The sequence below is a fragment of the Heterocephalus glaber genome, unplaced genomic scaffold, assembly GCF_053883595.1.
Source record: "Heterocephalus glaber isolate CG9 unplaced genomic scaffold, H.glaber_assembly_v1.0 deba00000006, whole genome shotgun sequence".
In the NCBI taxonomy this organism is placed as follows: Eukaryota; Metazoa; Chordata; class Mammalia; order Rodentia; family Bathyergidae; genus Heterocephalus; species Heterocephalus glaber.
In genome coordinates, this window is record NW_028258136.1 from 765,384 (window position 1) to 783,579 (window position 18,196).

The 18,196-nt window shown below is 40.6% G+C and overlaps 1 protein-coding gene across 3 annotated transcripts in view; it reads right to left on the minus strand.

Moving 5' to 3' along the window:
• The window catches only part of Msantd2 (Myb/SANT DNA binding domain containing 2), a 33,503-nt gene extending 29,353 nt beyond the window's left edge, over positions 1 to 4,150 (minus strand). For 2 of the 3 annotated variants that reach the window (XM_004874474.3, XM_004874473.3), the window contains exon 1: positions 2,078 to 4,150. In XM_004874474.3, the coding sequence (XP_004874531.1) occupies positions 2,078 to 2,854 (777 nt within the window). In that variant the 5' untranslated portion in view covers positions 2,855 to 4,150. The remainder of the gene's footprint in view (positions 1 to 2,077) is intronic. The other variant, XM_087183926.1, reaches the window with a different exon arrangement.
• Between the last annotated feature and the right edge of the window lie 14,046 nt (positions 4,151 to 18,196).

An 18,196-nucleotide genomic window follows, 5' to 3' on the forward strand; every position in this document is an offset into this window, starting at 1 on the left:
TTCAAAAACAACTGTTACCTGCCTTCCTCTTAACCACTACTGTGGACCAGAGATCCCACCATCACCAATTGCATATTATCAAAATATCCTAAGAGTTTGAGTTCAACTTGACCTTAACTGTCTAGAGAAGGGCAAACTGATCCTCTTTTTTAAATTTTTTTTCAGAGGCTTCATCTCCTTTCTTTGGTTTAGGTTTCCTTCTCATAACTGCAGAATGAAGCAACTAACTAGCTATGCCCTGATTGTGTGAGAAACAATTTTATGGAGAGATTAAATTCAATGATTTTTTTTTGTTTTTGGTACCGGGAATCTAACTCAGGACCTTGTGCTTGGAAGGCAGGCGGCGGAACCACTGAGCCAAATCCCCAGACCCTCAATGAGGTTTTGATAGCACACACTTTATCCCTTTGATAATTTTTTTGTTTTTGTTTTTCAAGACAGCCTCCAGGCTGGCCTAAAACTCACAATCCTCCTCCTTCAGCCTCCCCAGTCCTGAGATTTCTTTTCAGGCATTCATTCTGGCACAACTTGGGAAATTTCTATGGACAAAAATTAAGCAAGCTAAATAGTTACACATGCCTAAAGTGCACTCAAGAAAAGCTCTAAACTCAAGAAAAGTTCATAGCTAGGTGCTATCCAGAGCAGTGCAAAAAACATTATGAAAAATTTACCCTTAATGACCTTGAATAGAACAATGAATGAAATTCATACACTTTTCCCTATCAGCTACTACTTTAATAACATTTAAAAAATGGGATGCATATGAAGTCCAAAGGCATATGTTACCAAAAAAAAATTTAATTTCGTAATGGGTACCAAATTTCTTCCACAGCAGTGAGTACGTGTGAAATAGCTTGGTTTCTGGACCAAATTTTCTAAGTAACAAAATGGGCTAATGAACACTACAGGAGCCAAGACCTCATAACTTAGTCACAATCTTTGTGCTTTAGTGTGATCACTCTTAGGACTGTTCTTACTGGATTTTGATTGTTCTTTAGTGAGATTACTCTCACTTAAAACTGTTCTTAGTGGTTTTTAACCCAACCCTCGGGAGTTCCCAGAAAAAGTGCCAGCCCTACCAGGAAAATATGCAGCCACTATGAGTAAGTAATAGAAGTATTTTCAGTGAAAACTGGGAGAACCCTACCCAAATCTTTTCACAGATGCTATGAGGCGGCCAAGAGCTTAAGTAAACTGCAACTCTTTTATCTACCAATACAAATTCGAATACCTAGATAAAAGTCAGTAGCCCAGATCAAGCCTCTGCATTAAACATGCAGATACACAAGGACTGCCAGATGCAGTTTTACTTGCTCTCATCACATCTGGTACAGTGACTACAGCAGAGTAAACTGGCTTTCAAGGGGCTTGTCAGAAACAGCAGGGCTCAACCAGCATAACTCTGTAGACACCGACGATCCAAATTCCAGAACAACTCTCAGCCAGGCTTACTTTCAAGGTGTCCACTATCTCCACGAGAACAATATACAACCTGGCTACAATCAAGCCTTTCCAATTCTCCAAAGCATCTCAAGTCTCACTCATCCTTCACACCTCAAGTTAGAAGCAAAGGGACTGACACAAAGGCCGGTCCTTCCAAAGCGCTTTTCGAAAGGCTGCACCATCTACAGAAAATTCCTAAGTGGGGGCTCAACGGCCCCCGTTTAGCCCTTCCTCAACCCAGCCCCAGCTAGTAAGCCTCTGCCTGGGAGCCCCTCTGTCTGGAACAAAGCGAAGGGCCCCGGCGGCGGGGGCGACACGCGCCAGCGGCACGGGGACAGCCGCACCGCGCACAATGAGCAACTACCAACTTCAGAGCGCAGAACATCCTCAATTGGCAGGAAAAAGGGGCGGCGGCAGGCACGCCCAACTTCAAACTTAGGAAACCTACGGGCTGGCGGCCATAAGGAAAAAAAGCCCTCTTCCCAGGGAGAGAAGATAAAGGCGGAGGAGATGCGAGTCGCCCACCGGGCCCCGGAGGGGAGCCCCGCTCTCAGACCGGCCCCCGCCCCCGAGGCCCGCTTCCCCGCCTTTGCTTTGCCTTTGGTTCGCTGCCCCAGGCCGGGCGGCCGGTTACCTTGATGCGCTCCCGGCACTGGGACGGGGTCCGCTCGTAGCCCAGCTCGGCCAGGGCCCGGGACACGCGCTCGTACATGGCCGGCCCGGGGGCCTTGCTGCCGAACACCGTGCCGGCTCCCTCCAGCTGCTGGTACCGCGCCTCCACCAGCCGCTCGTTGCCCCACACTGCGATGAGCGCGTTCGTCTCGGCCGGCGTCCACGACATGCCCCGGCAGGCGGCGGCGGCGGCTGCCGCAGCCCCGCCACCGCCGCCACCAGGGGAGAAGGAGACCGAGGACGAGGCGGCGCTGCGGCCCCCCAGCCCCAGCCCGAGACCCCCGGACGCCGCTGCCCCCGAGCCCGCCGCACTGCCCGGCCCGAGCGGGGAGGCACCCCGAGGCGTGGAAGGGTCGGACAGCGATGGGTTTCCGTCGCTCAGGCCACCAGGAGAAGCTGGGGAGAGCACCTCCATCTTCGGGATTTTTAGCGGCGAGTTGGCGGGCAGCTCCGAGCCACAGGGCGCAGCCATCTTCCAAGTGGCCGCCGCTGCACCGCCCGGAAGTGACGCGAGCGCGCATCCGGCGCCCGCGGTTTCTGAGGCTGTCCTCTGGCCTGGCTCTCCGGCGGGCGCGGGGCTGGGGTGCCCGGCTTCGGTGGACGTGGCTGTGGGGCCGATGCGGTCGGCCGGCCCCGGCTTTTCTCCGTGAGGCCTACTGCGCCGCCCTCTCCTCTCCTGGGGCGAGGGGCGGGGACGAGGCGCGCCGAAGCCCCGTGCTGAGGAGAAGGGTGGGGGCATGAGGGCACTGGCTGAGGAGCAGATCGGAACCTTCCCACTTCCTCTCCAATCTCAGCCCCCGGGAGGAGGGCTGAGGCGCGCGAAGGGGCTGCAGTTTGAGGAGTTGACCATTGCGCTCGCTCTCTCGCTCTTTCTGTGTCCCTCCCCTCTGTCCGTTTTTCCTCTAAACTGGCCTCCAGGTGAAGAGGCTGATGTGCTGGGTGGAGACTGGGGAGCTCCCCAGGGCTCCATCGGGAAAGGCGCAAAGGCTGAAGGGCGAGCGGTTCTGGGGGAGGCTATAAAGAGGCAGGTGGGCACCGGGGTAGTTTGTGTGCTGTAGATCTTCAAGAAACTCAAGCCCACTAGGTGAAGAACAGTAACTGTGATTCTAGTTATGATCTGTGGTCTTCCAGTTAGTCTGGGTAGGTGTGACCTGTTATGGAATAGTTAGATGTCTTGATGGTGTTTGTATCGTGTCTATAATGTGGACAGGGAAAAACAGCCCTGCAGAACTTACTGTATAATGCCATTCCCCATCTTCGGTGATTTGGAAGTACATAATTTCCCAAATTTGTCATACTATCAAGCGTAAGGAGAGTAAAAACACTTGTCAGTTATAACAGCTCTTGTGATCTCTGGTAATAAATTAGTGTATTAGTCACTTCCTAACGTTCCACAAAGTGCTGTAATGAACAGTAGCACACCAAATCCAGTACATAGCTGTAAGGTTTATCCATGTTCTTCAAAACCGAAAATTTTGTTTATCTTGGATCGTTAATTTAAAAACCTTGGTGGGTTTTTTCAAAGCACACTTGTAACTGAGGAGGCTGACCAAATAAGTATGAATAAACTATGCAATTGGTTTTTTGTTGGGAGCAATGCTACATAATTCTAGGGAAAAATCATTTGGTTAGCCTAGTTCTCTTGCCTACAGCCCAGCTACAGAATAACTCCAGTTTGGCCTCCGGTCACAACTGAGACTTTAGTGATCCAGTGATGCTGCGATTCTCCAGGACAAGAAACATCGTGGGAGAACAAACATCTGCTCAGTTCCTCGTTGTTCTTGGATTGTTAACATCTTGTTTGCCGGAGATGTACTGAACTCTCTTGCAAGCCTTCCGTTACACCTTGTTTATCCTAATGTGAACTATTGAACTCTCTGCAAGTCATTTGTTACATTTGTTTCTCCCGATGTACTGAATTCTCTGCAAGTCATTTGTTACGAGGTACTGAATAAAAGGTGTGGTAAACTGGGGCTTTTGTCTTTGCTGCCCAGAGCACCACTGATCAGACACAAAGCTCACCTTCTTCTCAGTCTCATTTGTCTACCTTTCCTGTAGTTCACCGTGTGCTGCCGTGGCTCACAGGAGACTAGGACTTACTGCAGAGGTTCTGGTAACTTCCCCTGCTCCCTACAGTTTTTAAAATAGAAATATGTGTTAGGCTTAAAAAAAAAAAACAAAAAACGGGTGAGGTCGGCTGCATTTTTAATTTGGAATCGCCAGAAAGAATGACAGTTGGTTGTCATTGGAAAACCAAAGGTCTAAACAGTAGGATGAAGTAAAAGAGGAGGTAATTGTCTTCGTGTCATTAAAAGCATACCATAGTTTATAAGTTTATAGTGTGAAGAAGCCTAAGAAAAGTTCCAGAACTGATGCTGTCTTCTTCCTTTTTTTTTTTTTTTTTTCTAAAAGCAGTGCCAGGCACTGTAGCACCTGCCTATAATCCTAAGACAAGAGGCTGAAGTAGGATCACTTGAGTCTAGGACTTTGAGGAACACTAGAGCAATATAGTGAAACCCTGTCTCAACCAATCAAAGAATTCTAGAATCAAAATGCTCAGCTTCAAATTCCAGTTCTGCAACCTCAGCCAAACTCTTAACTAACCTCTGACTACCTTAGTTTCTTCATCTATAAAATGAGGACAATCTCATAGCATTGTTGAAAGAATTAAATGAGTTAAGACAGGTAAAGTCCTTAGTATCTGGTTTACAGTAAATGTATGAGGTTTGTGGTGGAATCTCAAACATTTATCAAAGCAAAATTCACCCCAAAATAATTTTAATGTCCTTATGTAGTCAGCATATGTGAAAGTGAAAATCATTCCTAATTAATACATCCAAGCCAGAGACTCCAAAGAGTTATAAAATCATCGCTTTTTTTTTTCTCTTATTATACCTCAATCCTGAGAAACAATCGTCCTTCATTGACTAATTCTGCGTGGTTTTCAAGCCAACTCTTGACTCAGGCAAGAAGCCTTCCTAGATAAAGTAGGTTAAGTGAGAAGTCCTACAAGCCTTTTGGGTGGTGTCACCCATACTCAGGGTGGGGCTTCCATTATCCACACCCAGATCTTTGCTAAATCAATTTAGTTATCACAGCCCCCTGATCCAGCACACACCCAGGATTCAGCCACTTCCCAGACTTGGGGGAACATCTAGATAACAAGCCATAGCACTCCCTTATAAAGATAACCACAATCATAATTTGCCTTTATTTGTAGTTTATTATTATGCATCACTAAATAATACAATTTTTCCTGGTTTTGAAATGAATTTTATAAATTAAATTGTATAGTACATACCTTAATTTTTATATATGTGCTGCCGAAGCGGGCACCATACCTTAATTTTTGTATATAATATATGATACTGTAGTTTGTTCATGTCTTTGCTGTGAATTATTCTTAGGAAGCCAGATGTGAAAGGAACATGTGTGTAATCCCAGCTACTCCAGAGGCTGAGGCAGGAAGATTTCAGGTTTGAGATCAGCCGGAACAATTTAGCAAGACCTTCTCTCAAATAATAAAAAAAGGAGTGAGAATTCTCAGAGATACAGAGGCCCTGAGTTCAATCCCCAGTTCCACAAAAGAAAAAAATTAAGAAAATGTCACTTTCTTTTCAGTACTGGGGATTGAACACAGAGTGTTGTGCATTTCAGACAAGTGCTTGACCACTAACCTACATCCCACCCCTTTTTATTTAGAGATAGGACCTCACTGATTTTCCCAAGTTGTCCTGGAAATTGCAGTCCTCTTGCTTCATTCTCTTCAGTAGCTGGGATTGTAAACATGCATCCCCACACAGCATGATTTTATCACATTTTATTTATCCATTCTACTGTTGGATCATGAGGTGTCTCAAATTTGGGATGCTATGAATTGGGATGTTATGAATAATGCTGCTCCTTCTTCTAAGTCATTTTCTCCTATGAACATTCTTCTACATGTCTCCTAGTGCATATGTTCAGGTGTTTCAAGTATATACTTTCCTTCTTTTCCATGTGGATACCCAATTATCCCAACTGTATTTATGAAAAAACTATTATTTCTTTTCCTCTTTTTAAAAAAATTAGTATATGTTTTCCATACATAATAAATACATTCATCATGTGGAGTTGCTATTATATACATATTGCATTTTAGTCCCTTTTACTTCCTATTCTTTCCTTCCCTCCTTCCACCATCTATTTCTCAGTCCCCTTCCCTACTGCAAACGATATATCTCCCTATTTCCTATTATCTTTTATTTTGCTCTTTATTTATATTTTGGATTTCTCAATAAGAGAAATCATGGGATATTTAAGCTTCTGTGTCTGATATATTTCACTAAACATTATGATCTTAAGGTATGTCCATTTTCCTACAAGTGATTCAAGTGTACAGCAAAGTAGTAATCTGTTGTGTATAAGTGGCAAATTTTCTTTAACCATTCATCTGCTGATGGACATATAGGCCACTTCCAAAGTTGTCTATTATGAGCTGTGCTATTATAAACATGGGTATGCATATGTCACTGTAACGTGATATCCTAACTTTCAGGAAGATACCTAGAACAGGAATAGCTCGATTGAAAAATTGCTAGTTTTAGTTTTCTGAGAATTCTACATATTGATGTCCATAATGTTTGTGCTAATTTACATTCTCACCAACAGTGTAGACGGGTCCCCCCAACACACACAGCCTTGCCACCATTTATTATTATTTGACTGCTTGGTGACAGCGATTCTTTCTGGAGTAAGGTGAAATTTCAGTGTTGTGTTAACTTACAGTTCTCTAATGGTCACAGGTGTTTAACATTTTTAATGTATTTATTGGCCATTTTCAGCACTACTACTTCTTTTTTTTTTTTTTTTTTTGGTACCGGGGATCGAACTTGGGTCCTTGCGCTTGCACAGCAGGCAGAGAAACCACTGAGCTAAATCCCTGGCCCCCCCATTTTCAGTACTACTTCTGAGAAGTGTTTATTCATTTCAGTTGCCCATTTTCTTATTGGGACTTCTATTTGGGGGGGTCTAGTATTTTGAGTTCTTGAGATATTCTGTGTTTGAAAAATGGCTGACAAAAACTTTTACCTATCCTGTAGGTTGTAGGTTTGCCTCTTCACTCTGCTTGCTGTTTTCTTGCTGTGCAAAGGTTTTTAAATTTTATATGATCCCATTTGTTGATTCTTGGTACTGTCTTACACAGGTGAAATTGTAGTCAGAAAGTCCTTGCCTATGCCTATATATTCAAGATTTCTACCTATTTTGTCTTGCAGCAGATTATTTCTGCTTTTGGCATTCAGATCTTCAATACATTTTGATTTTACTTTAATACATAGTGAAAGATATGGCTCTAGATTTAATCTTCTGCATGTGGATAGCCAATATTCCCAACATCTTTCCCCCCCCCCCTTGAAACAGAGTCTTTGTAGCTCAGGCTGGCCTTGAACTCACTAGGTAGTCGAGGCTGACCTCAAACTCATGGTGAACCTCTTGCCTCAGTGTCCTGAGTGCTGGGATTAGAGGGATGTGCTACCATGCTCAGCTTAACAACATTTCTTTCTCTTTTTAAAATAAATTTTATTTTATCCCATTTCTCCCCATCACTCCCCTTCCCCTCCCTATGTACAGAAACTTTGTTTCTATTTTTCCTTCTATTTTCACTTTTTTTGTTGTCCCTTTCTCCCTCCCTCCTCCCTTGTTGCCTTCCCCATTTGAACACTTTCTTCCCGTTTCCCAACATCCATTATACATTTCAGTCCTTATTTCCACTTTTGGTTTCTCACACCAGAGAAACAATGCAGTATTTAAACATGTGTATCCAATTTATTTTACTTAGGAGTATGGTCTCAAGGTCCATCCATTTAGCTATAAATGTCTGAAGCACATCCTTATGGCAGAATTATATTCCATTGTATTATGGAAGAATGATATTCCATTGTATTAAAAAAATGATATTCCATTGTATTAAATGAATGAAATGATACAATGATACAGTGGAATGAATGATATTCCATTGTATTTAAAAAATACACATCTTCTTTCTCCACTCATCTGTTGATGGAAATTTGGGCTGTTTCCAAGATTTAGTTATTATAAACTGTGCTGCTATAAACATGGATGTGCATATATTGGTGTGTTATGATGCTTTTCATTCTTTCAGGAAGATACCAAGAAGATATATAGCTGGGTCAAATGGACCCTCTAGTTTTAGTTTCTTGAGAAATCTCCATACTGATTTCCACAGTGGTTGCACCAGTCTGCACTCCCACCAACAGTGGAGCAGGGTTCCTTTTTCCCCACAGCCCCTCCAGAATTTGTTACTGGTTGATTTCTTGATAGTAGCCATTCTTTCTGGAGTGAGGAGGAATCTCAGCATTGTTTTAATTTGCATTTCACCAATGACCAGTGACGTTGAACATTTTTTCATATATTCATTTGTCATTTCTAATTCTTCATCTGAGAAGTGTCTTTTTATTTCAGATGCCCATTTTTGCATTGAGTCTTTAAATTTGGGGCCTAATTTTTTGGAGTTCTTTATATATTCTAGATAATAGTCTTTTATCTGAATAGCTGGTAAAAAAATTTTCCCACTTTGGGTAGTCTCTTCCCTCTGTTGGTAGTTTCTCTTGCTGTGCAAAGGATTTTAAATAAGATGAGGGCCCAGTTGTTGATTCTTTGTAGTATTTTCCTGTGGTCTGAGTTTTGTTCATAAAGTCTTGCCATACTCCTATGTCCTCAAGTGTTCTACCTATTCCCTCTTCCAGCAGATTTAGTGTTTCTGTTTTAATATTTAGATCCTTGATTCATTTTGATTTTAGGTGGGTGCATGGTGAAAGATATGGGTCTACTTTCAATCTTTGACATGTGGAAAGCCAGTTTTTCCAGCACCATTTATTTTTATTTTTTTTTCAGTACCAGGATTGAACTCAGCACCTTGCACTTGTGAGGCATGCACGGCACCACTGATCTAAATCTCTGGCACTGGAAGCTGTTGTTTTATTTTGAATTTTTTTCCAGCACTATTTATTTGTTTCTTTGTTTTGGTACCAGGGATCTAACTCACGACCTTTTGCTTGCCAGGTAGGCAGCGGCACCACTGAGCTAAATCCCCAGCCCTATCCAGAACCATTTATTAAAGAGGCTATCTTTAATCCAGTGAAGATATTTGGCTGCTTTGTCAAAGATAAGGTGGTTGAGTATGTCTGGAGTTGTTTCTTCATCCTCTAGTCTGTTCCATTGATCCTCAGGTCTAGTCTTTGGCCAGTACCATGCTGTTTTTATCACCATAGCTTTGTAGTATAATTTAAAGTCAAGGATTGTGATACCCCCTGCTTTGCCTTTGTTGCCCAGAATTGCCTTTGTTATTCTAGGTCTCTTCTGGTTCCAAATGAATTTTAGGATTGTTTTTTCTAATTCTGAGAGATACACTGTTGGGATTTTGATTGGGATTGCATTGAATCTGTATAACAATTTTGGAAGTCTGACCATTTTCAATATATTAGTTCTTCCTATCTAAGAACAGGGGTGTCTTTCCATTTTCTGATATCCTCTTCAGTCTCCTTTTTCAGAGTATTGTAGTTTTCAATGTAGAGGTCTTTTACTTCCTTCTTTAGAGTGATTCCTAGGTATGTCTTTTTTAGATGCTATTGTGAAAAGGTTTCTCTAGTTTCTCTCTCCGTGAGTCTGTTATTCATGTACTGGAAGGCTATTGACTTTTGAGTATTGACTTTGTATCCAGCTACTCCACTTCATTTGGTTATCAAGTCCAAGTCTCTTGGTGAAGTTTTTGGGGTCTTCTATGTAGAGTATCATGTCATCTGCAAATCATAATTTAACTTCTTCCTTTACTCTTCTTGTTTTGTTTTGTTTTATTTTATTTTATTTTTATTGCAGTACTGGGGGCCTTGCACTTGCAAGGCAGGTGTGGTGCCACTGAGCTAAATCCCCAGCCCTCCTTTACTATGCTTATTTCTTTTATTTCTTTCTCTTGTGTAATTGCTCTGGCTAGTTTTCTAGTACTATATTGAACAAGAGTGGTGACATTGGACATCCTTGTGTTGTTCCTGATTTTAGAGTGAAAACTTTCAGTTTTTAGTGTGATGTGGGCTGTTGGTTTGACATAGATGGTTTTTATCAGATTGAGATAAAGACCATCTATCCCAATTTTCTGTACGGTTTTTATCATGAATGGGTGTTGGAACTTGTCAGACACTTATTCTGCATCTATTGAGAGGATCATATAGTTTTTGTTCTTGGCTCTGTTCATATAGTGTATTACATTTATTGATTTGCATATATTGAACCAACCCTGCATCCCTGGGATGAATCCAACTTGGTCATTGTTTATAACCTTCTTGATGATTTGCTGCATTGTGTTTGCCAGTATCTTATTGAGGATTTTTGTGTCTATGTTTATTAGGAAAATTGGCCTATAATTCTCCTTTTTGGTTAGATCCTTTTCTGGTTTGGGAATCAGAGCAGTGCTTGCTTCCAGGAATGAATTTGAGAGTATTGTTTCCCTTTCAATTTCATTTAAGAGTTTGAGGGGCTGGGGATTTAGCTCAGTGGTGCCACCACCTGCCTCGCAAGCTCAAGGTCCTGAGTTTGATCCCTGGTACCAAAAAAAAAAAAAAAAAAGAGTTTGAGGAGTAGCAGCATTAGGTCTTCTCTGAATTTCTTATAGAATTCAGCAGTGAATCCATCAGGGCAGGCCTTTTTTTGTTGTTGGTAGTTTTTTAATTACATATTCAATTTCATTGGCTGATATTGGTTTATTTAGAATTTCTATATCTTATTGATCCAGTATTGGTAATTCATATGTATCTAGGAATCTGTCCATTTCATCTGTATTTTCCACTTTGTTAGAATGCAGTTTCTCAAAGTAGGTATTGGTGATCTTCTGGATCTCTGCAGGATCTGTTGTGATTTCACCCTTTTCCTAATTGCATGGATTTGAGTCTTTTCTTTCCTTTTTTTGATAAATTGGCTAAAGGTTTGTCAATTTTATTTAATCTTTCAAAGAACCAACTTTCCAGGGGTGGGGGATTTAGCTCACTGGCGCCACACCTGCCTTGGATGAGCAAGGTCCTGAGTTCAATCCCTAGTACCAAAAGAAAAGAGAAAAAAAAAAACCAACCCTTTGATTCATTGATTCTTTATGTTGTTTTCTTAGTCTCCATTGCATTAATTTCTGCTCTGATTTTTATAATTTCCTCCCTCGTATGAGCTTTGGCCTTGACTTGCTCTTCTTTTTCTAGAAGCTTGGGGTTCAACATTAGGTTATTTATTTGAGCCCATTCTGTTTTCCTGATATGGGACTTCACCAGTATAAATTTCCCTCGTAGGACTGCTTTAATTTTAACTTTAATTTTTAATAAGTTGCAGTATGTTGTATTGTCATTATCATTTTATTGTAGAAATTGTCTGATTTCTTCTTTAATTTCATCTGTGACCCGTTGTTCAGGAGGGTGTTATTTATTTAGTTAGTTAGTTAGTTCTTTTATTGGTACATTTTAGGTATACAATTCATTTACATTTATCATTGGGTGTTTGTACCTGCACATGATATATCTTGGTTCTTATTTTTTTTCCCCATTACCTGTGTGCCCTTCACCTCCTCCACTCTTCCCTAGGAGGGTGTTATTTAATTTCCATGTGTTTATGGAGTTTTTGTGGTTTCTTTTGCCGTTGATTTCCAATTTCATTACACTATGGTCTGACAATATGCATGAGGATTATTTCATTCCTTTGCATTTACTTAAGCATGTTCTATGAGCTAGTATATAGTCTATTGGAGAAAGTCCCACGTGCATCTGAGAAGAATGTGTATTCTGATATTGTGGAGTGGAACAGTCTGTAGACATCTACTAAGTCTATTTGTACAAAAATTTGCTTCAATTCTAATATTTCATTGTTGATTTTTATTTTTCTTGTACTGGGGATTGAACTCAGGATTGTTGATTTTTTGTCTAGTTGATTTGTCCATTTGTGACAGTGGGGTATTAAGTTCCCCTGTTACAACTGTATTAGTGTGGGGCTGGGGATTTAGCTCAGTGGTTTTGCTGCCTGCTGTGCAAGCACAAGGACCCAAGTTCGACCCCCGGTACCAAAAAGAAAAGAAAGAAACAACTGTATTAGTGTAACAGTATGATTTTTCATGTCTGTTAATATCTGTTTTGTATAGTTGGGTGCACTCCTATTTGGTGCATATATATATATATATATATATATATATATATGGATATGATTGTCATCTCTTCCTCTTGGATTGTTCCCTTTACCAGAATGTAGTGACCTTCTTTGCCTCCCTTAATTAGTCTTGGCTTGAAATCTACTTTGTCTGCAAATAAAAAAGCTATTCCTGCTTTTTTCCAGATTCCTGTTGCATGGAATATTGTTTTCCATCCCTTGACCTTCAGTCTATGAATGTTTTTAAAAAATTTTTATTTTATTGGTACATTTTAGGTATACAATATAATGACATTCATCACTGGGAATTTGCACCTTTACATACTCTCTCTTGGTTCTTATTTTTTCCCCCTTCCCCTGCCCTCCCTTCAACCCCTCCATCCCTCCCCATTTACAAAGACTTTGTTTCCATTTTTTTATGAATTTGTTTTTTAATTAAATGCTAACACCATTTCTTAAAGAGGCTATCTTTTCTCCAGCATAAGTTTTTGACCCTTTTGTCAAAGATCAGGTGGCTGAATGTGCTTGGAGTTGTTTCTGTATCCTTTATACTGTTCCGCTGATCAATGTGTTTTTGCCAATCCCATGCCGCTTTTATCACTGTACCTCTGTAGTCTAACTTGATGTCTGGGATTGTGATGCCTCCTGGGTTCTTGATACCCAGAATTGTTTTTGTTACTTTACCCAGAATTGTTCTTTTTAGTCAGAATTACTACTCTGAGTCTCTTCTGGTTCCTTATGAATTTTAGAATTGTTTTGTCTAGTTCTATGAGGAGTGCTATTGGTATTTTAATTGGGATTGAATTAAATCTGTGTGTCGGCTTTGGAATTATGGCCATTTTGACAATATTGGTACTGTATATCCTCTTTGATCTCCTTTTTTGTGTCAATGTTCTGTAATTTTGATTGTAGAGATCTTTCACTTCCTTGATTAGGTTAATTCCTATGCATTTAATTTTTCTTCATGCTATTTTTTTTTGAGACTGCTGTTTAGTTCAGGCTGACCTTGAACTCAGTATGTACCCCATGCTGACCTCAAACTCACAGTGATCCTTCTGCTTCAACCTCCCAAGTGTTGGGATTACAGATCTGGGCCACCATGCCCGATTCTTCATGTTATTGTTTCCCTAATTTTTTCTCAGTGAGTTAATTATTGATGTACAAGAACACTTGCTTTTTGTGTCTTGATTTTGTTTTCTGCTATGCTACTGAATTTGGCTATTAATTCTAGGAGTCTTTTGGTTAAATTTTTTGGGTCTTCTATATACAGGGTCATGTCATCTACAAATAATGATAATTTGACTTCTTCCTTTCCTATACATATCCCTTTTATTTCTTTTGCTTGCTTGACTGTTTTTTTTTTTTTTTTTTTTTTGGTACCGGGGATCAAACTAGGGACCTTGTGCTTGCGAGGCAAGCGGCAGAACCACTGAGCTAAATCCCCGGCCCTTGACTGACTGTTCTTGCTAATGTTTCGAGAACTATATTGAATAGGAGTGTGATAATGAACATCCTTTCTTGTTCCTTGGCTTCTCCCCATTTAACATTATGCTGGCCATTGGTTTGTTTTAAATGACCTATCAGATTCCAAATTACTTCCTTCTTTTCTCGGTATTGTGAGCTGTCTTCCCCACTTCTCTGTAGCTTCTAATTTTTCCTGTCAGTTCTTTCCCAATTCCCAGCAATTTGCTTCTCTTTTTTTCTTCAAAAAGTTGTTATTAGGGCTGGGGGTTTAGATCAGTGGCACTGTGCCTGCCTCATAAGTTTAAGGTCCTGAGTTCAATCCCTGGTACCAGAAAAAAAAAAGAAAGGTTGTTATTTCCAGATTTCTGGGGGCAGGGGATTTAGCTCAGAGGTTCCACTGCCTGCCTCACAAACAAAAGGTCCAGAGTTTGATCCCCAGTACCAAAAAAAAAAAAACCGAAAGAAAAAAACACAGATTTCCAGTGTCTAGATTCTGGATCTCCAAGAAGCTAAATTTTGCTACTAACCACCACTCTGCCATTTTATTTCTCTCAATGTATTTTTGAGGAACAATAGAAAGAACTTAATGGTCCTAGTATAATCATGTTATTATAGGCCGGGGATTTAGCTCAGTTGTTCCACCGCCTGCCTCGCAGGCACAAGGACCTGAGTTCGATCCGTGGTACCAAAAAAAAAAAAAAAGACAGCATAACCACTGAACTAAATCCCCAGCCCTACGCCACCTGTCTTGAAAGCACAAGGACCCGAGTTTGATCTGTGGTACCAAAAAAAAAAAATTCTCATAATGTTATCATATTTTATCCTAAAATGTTATTGCTCTTATTTCTATTTTGCATTTTCCCTGTTTTTCTGATAACATTTCATAGACTACGACCTCTAAAAGACAACATAAACAGTATGTTAAGATGGTAGGCCATCACCTGTAGGACAGATTATCACACTGACTTCTAATACTAATAGTGACCGTGATTAAAGAAAGGTAGCCACTCTGGTCACACTTTATATTTCAAAGTCCCAGTATTCAGAAAGTTTATAATAGTTAGGATTCAGACCTATTGCTGGCACTTCAAGACTAGTGTAACTGACCTTCTGGGTGTTCAACACTGCGGCTTGGAGACCAAGGCTAAGGAAGATAGAAGAGCTAAGTGGACAATCAGATTTGTTTTTTGTTTGTTTGTTTACCCTTTCCCACAAAGGTCAGCCTGGAACCAGGGCATGATAGGACCCCTCTTAAAAGATACTGCAACGCTGATGAGTCACCCAACCTCCCAAGCGAAGGGATTGTTGAACCTCAGAGGACAAGAGTCTACCAATGTGCATTTTGCAAAAAGGAAGATCTCTAAAGAGGGAAATGTCACCATGCTTTAAAGTATAGCCATATGTCTAAAAAAAGACCATGACCCATCATGGCAAATGACACAACTCTTGGAGGGAAAAACTAGAGGTGCAAAGAGCTCCTCTAAGGCACTCCTATGACTCAAAGTAAACCCTGAGGAGTCTTAACTGATCTTGACAAACATAATTAGATAGATAATTTTGATTAACACAAGTGTTACTTTGACTTGGTCTTAAACACTGCTCAGGAAAGTATAACCAAAAAACTGGAGTATAGTAATGTCAGACCTCATCCCCGAATTAGATTAGCGACGAACTCTCAAAGCACGACATGGTCCTGGGATCTTACTGGAGAACTTTATTTTCCAACCGAGACCCATGTACACTCCAAGTCGGAGGACAAAGGCCCCAACTGAAATTAGGACTGCGTATTTAAAGGCAAAAACCACAGAAAAAGTCCCTCCTGCCATTCCCCTGGGTTACGGATTGTTGTAGAAGCTGGTTACAGAAGCCAGAACAAGCATAGTTAGTTCCTCCCATTCCCCGGGGTAACGGTTTGTTGCAGATCACCTGAAACACAGTTTCTGTTTATTTTATCTTGTGGTTACATACATCGGTTAGGGATGGGCTTTTCTCTCGGGAGACAGAGTGCAGTTGGAAGTCACATATTTGCAAAATGGAGGACAGTGTTCTCAACATGGTGCTGGTATTGTTAAGTTGCTAAGTTGGGTCTCACAGTAATATGAAAATAGAGAAAGCTAGGCTCAATATAAATTGGAACTCCAAGCACTGCACCAAATATACCTATCACATTTTAACCTACAGGCATAAGAAGTCATGATTCCCAGTCCTACAAGCTCTTCCAAAAAAGTGCCCTTTAACCTATCTTAGCATACTGCCATTATGTTATTTTAATATACTTTTGGGTATCCCTCAAGTAAAAATTGTGCTTTTTGTAGAGCTCTGCCTATAGGATAAAAATGTTGATATAAATATTCTATCTATTAAGCTTTGTTACTTTTATGGTATAAGGTAACTTTCTGGTATCTATTTCAGTCTTTATATGTTTATATTTTCTGGAGCCAGTCACTGCAAAAGGTCTTCAGGTTTACAAAATAGAGGCCAGATCCCAGATTCTGAGTCCTGTAGTAAGAATTTTAATGGCCCAATTGTCACATAGAAACATAGGTATCTTTATTTAGTGGTCTATTTTGGCCATTGTTATAATTAACATACAATAAAATTGAATTTCTTATTGAGAAAACAGGGAGGAGTTTATATGTGGGGGGGGCCTTCTACATAATTTTGGGGAAAAATCATTTCACAATTAACATTACAGTTTCACAATTGACTTCATTTTTGCCTCTGGTCACAGCTGAGACCTCAATGGTCTCATGATGCTGTGACACTCAAGGGCAATATTACAACAGCTAAAAGACATCCTGGTTCCTTGAAAACTGAGTAGTAAGAGAAAGGTTTCACCTGGGGAGGGACAAATTCCTTATCAGTTTAACTCATCCCACCTACTGTTGTAAGAATGTCTTTGCTCATCTTATAGTCCTAATCAACATAACATAAGATCCTTATCAGCATAAGATCCTTATGTACACAGAATTACCACCACCCTCCAAGACATCTTATATTTCCTCAGATTATAAAATCCTTGTCAATTTAGGATTATGGCTGCCCTCTGAGTCATCTGTTACTCTCTATGAACCCAATAAATAGTGGAAAGGTTGGGATGCCTTCATCTTTGCTGCCCAGAGCAGCATTGATCAGGCCCAGAACCCAGCTTCTTCTCTAAGTCTCATTTCCTATCTTTATTCTTTAACATACCTTGTGCTGTTGAAGCTCACAGGAGACCAAGACCCACTGCAGTGGTTCTGGTAACATCCCCTTTCCCTGTTCCCTACAATTATATACTCTTAAACTCCACCTATTATTCTTTTCATTTTTGTCCCTTGCTTGTTTAACATGGTTATAAAATGAAGCTTAAAAGTCAATGTCTTGGGGCCAGGGATTTAGCTCAGTGGCACAGCATCTGCCTCAAAAACCCAAGGTCCTGAGTTCAATCCCAGGTACCACACCAAAAAAAAAAAAGTCAACGTCTTAGCCAGTGTCTTAGCTCAGTGGCACCAAGCCTGCCTCACAAGCGCAAGGTCCAGAGTTCCATCCCTGGTAAGAAAAAAAAAAAAGTCAATGTCTTGTTAATGTTCTTGTCCTCTTTTCCAGACTGACTCATCAAAAAATAGACCCTATCTTCCTTTGTCTTCTTTAGATCAGTCAGAGTGATACTTTTGATTTTTAGCTAGGCAAGGCCAGCACCCCCACCCCAGCCTGAAGCATCCATAAGAAGGTGGGTCTTTGGCCCCTTTACATTCCTTAAGAATAAGGTATCATTGCCAGGGACTTAGCTCAGTGGTTCCACTGCCTGCCTCGCAAGCACAAGGTCCAGAGTTCGATCCCTGGTACCAAAAAAAAAAAGGAAATAGTTAAAAAAAAGAAAAGAATAAGGTATCAAAGTCTGGATCAGGAAATGGGGGTGGAATGAGTCAGGATAGGCGAAATAAGATTGATAAAAATGATATAAGAAAAACCATAATTTAAAAATTGTACTTTTAAGAGGACTGCATCTTCAGGACACAATCAGATTTACCCAAGGTTACCCATATTTATATTCCCTAGTCTTGTTTATGCGTCTTATCTTCAAGATTCTTTCTACCCCAAATCCCTTAAAAATACTTTTAAATTCATAAATTAGCTTAGTTGATAAACTGCGGGGCAGAACCTGATAGAGAAACAGATTCAAAGCTTTCAAACTGTGGAACTGCATAACTGTAATCATAAAACTCCCCTAGCCCCAACCGTGATTGAATGTGAATAAATAGATAAAGATGCTTGTTAGTTCCGGGACACTAGATAAGATCTGTATCAGCCATAATTATTCAACTCTTTGTTCAAAAATTGATGTGGGCTATCCCTTTCTCATGTAAGCCAAGATGGAACTTTATATAGATTGATAAATTTTACAGATTTCCAATCCCCACCCCAAGAACAATAAATATTCCCAACTCCAAAAAATAATGCACCT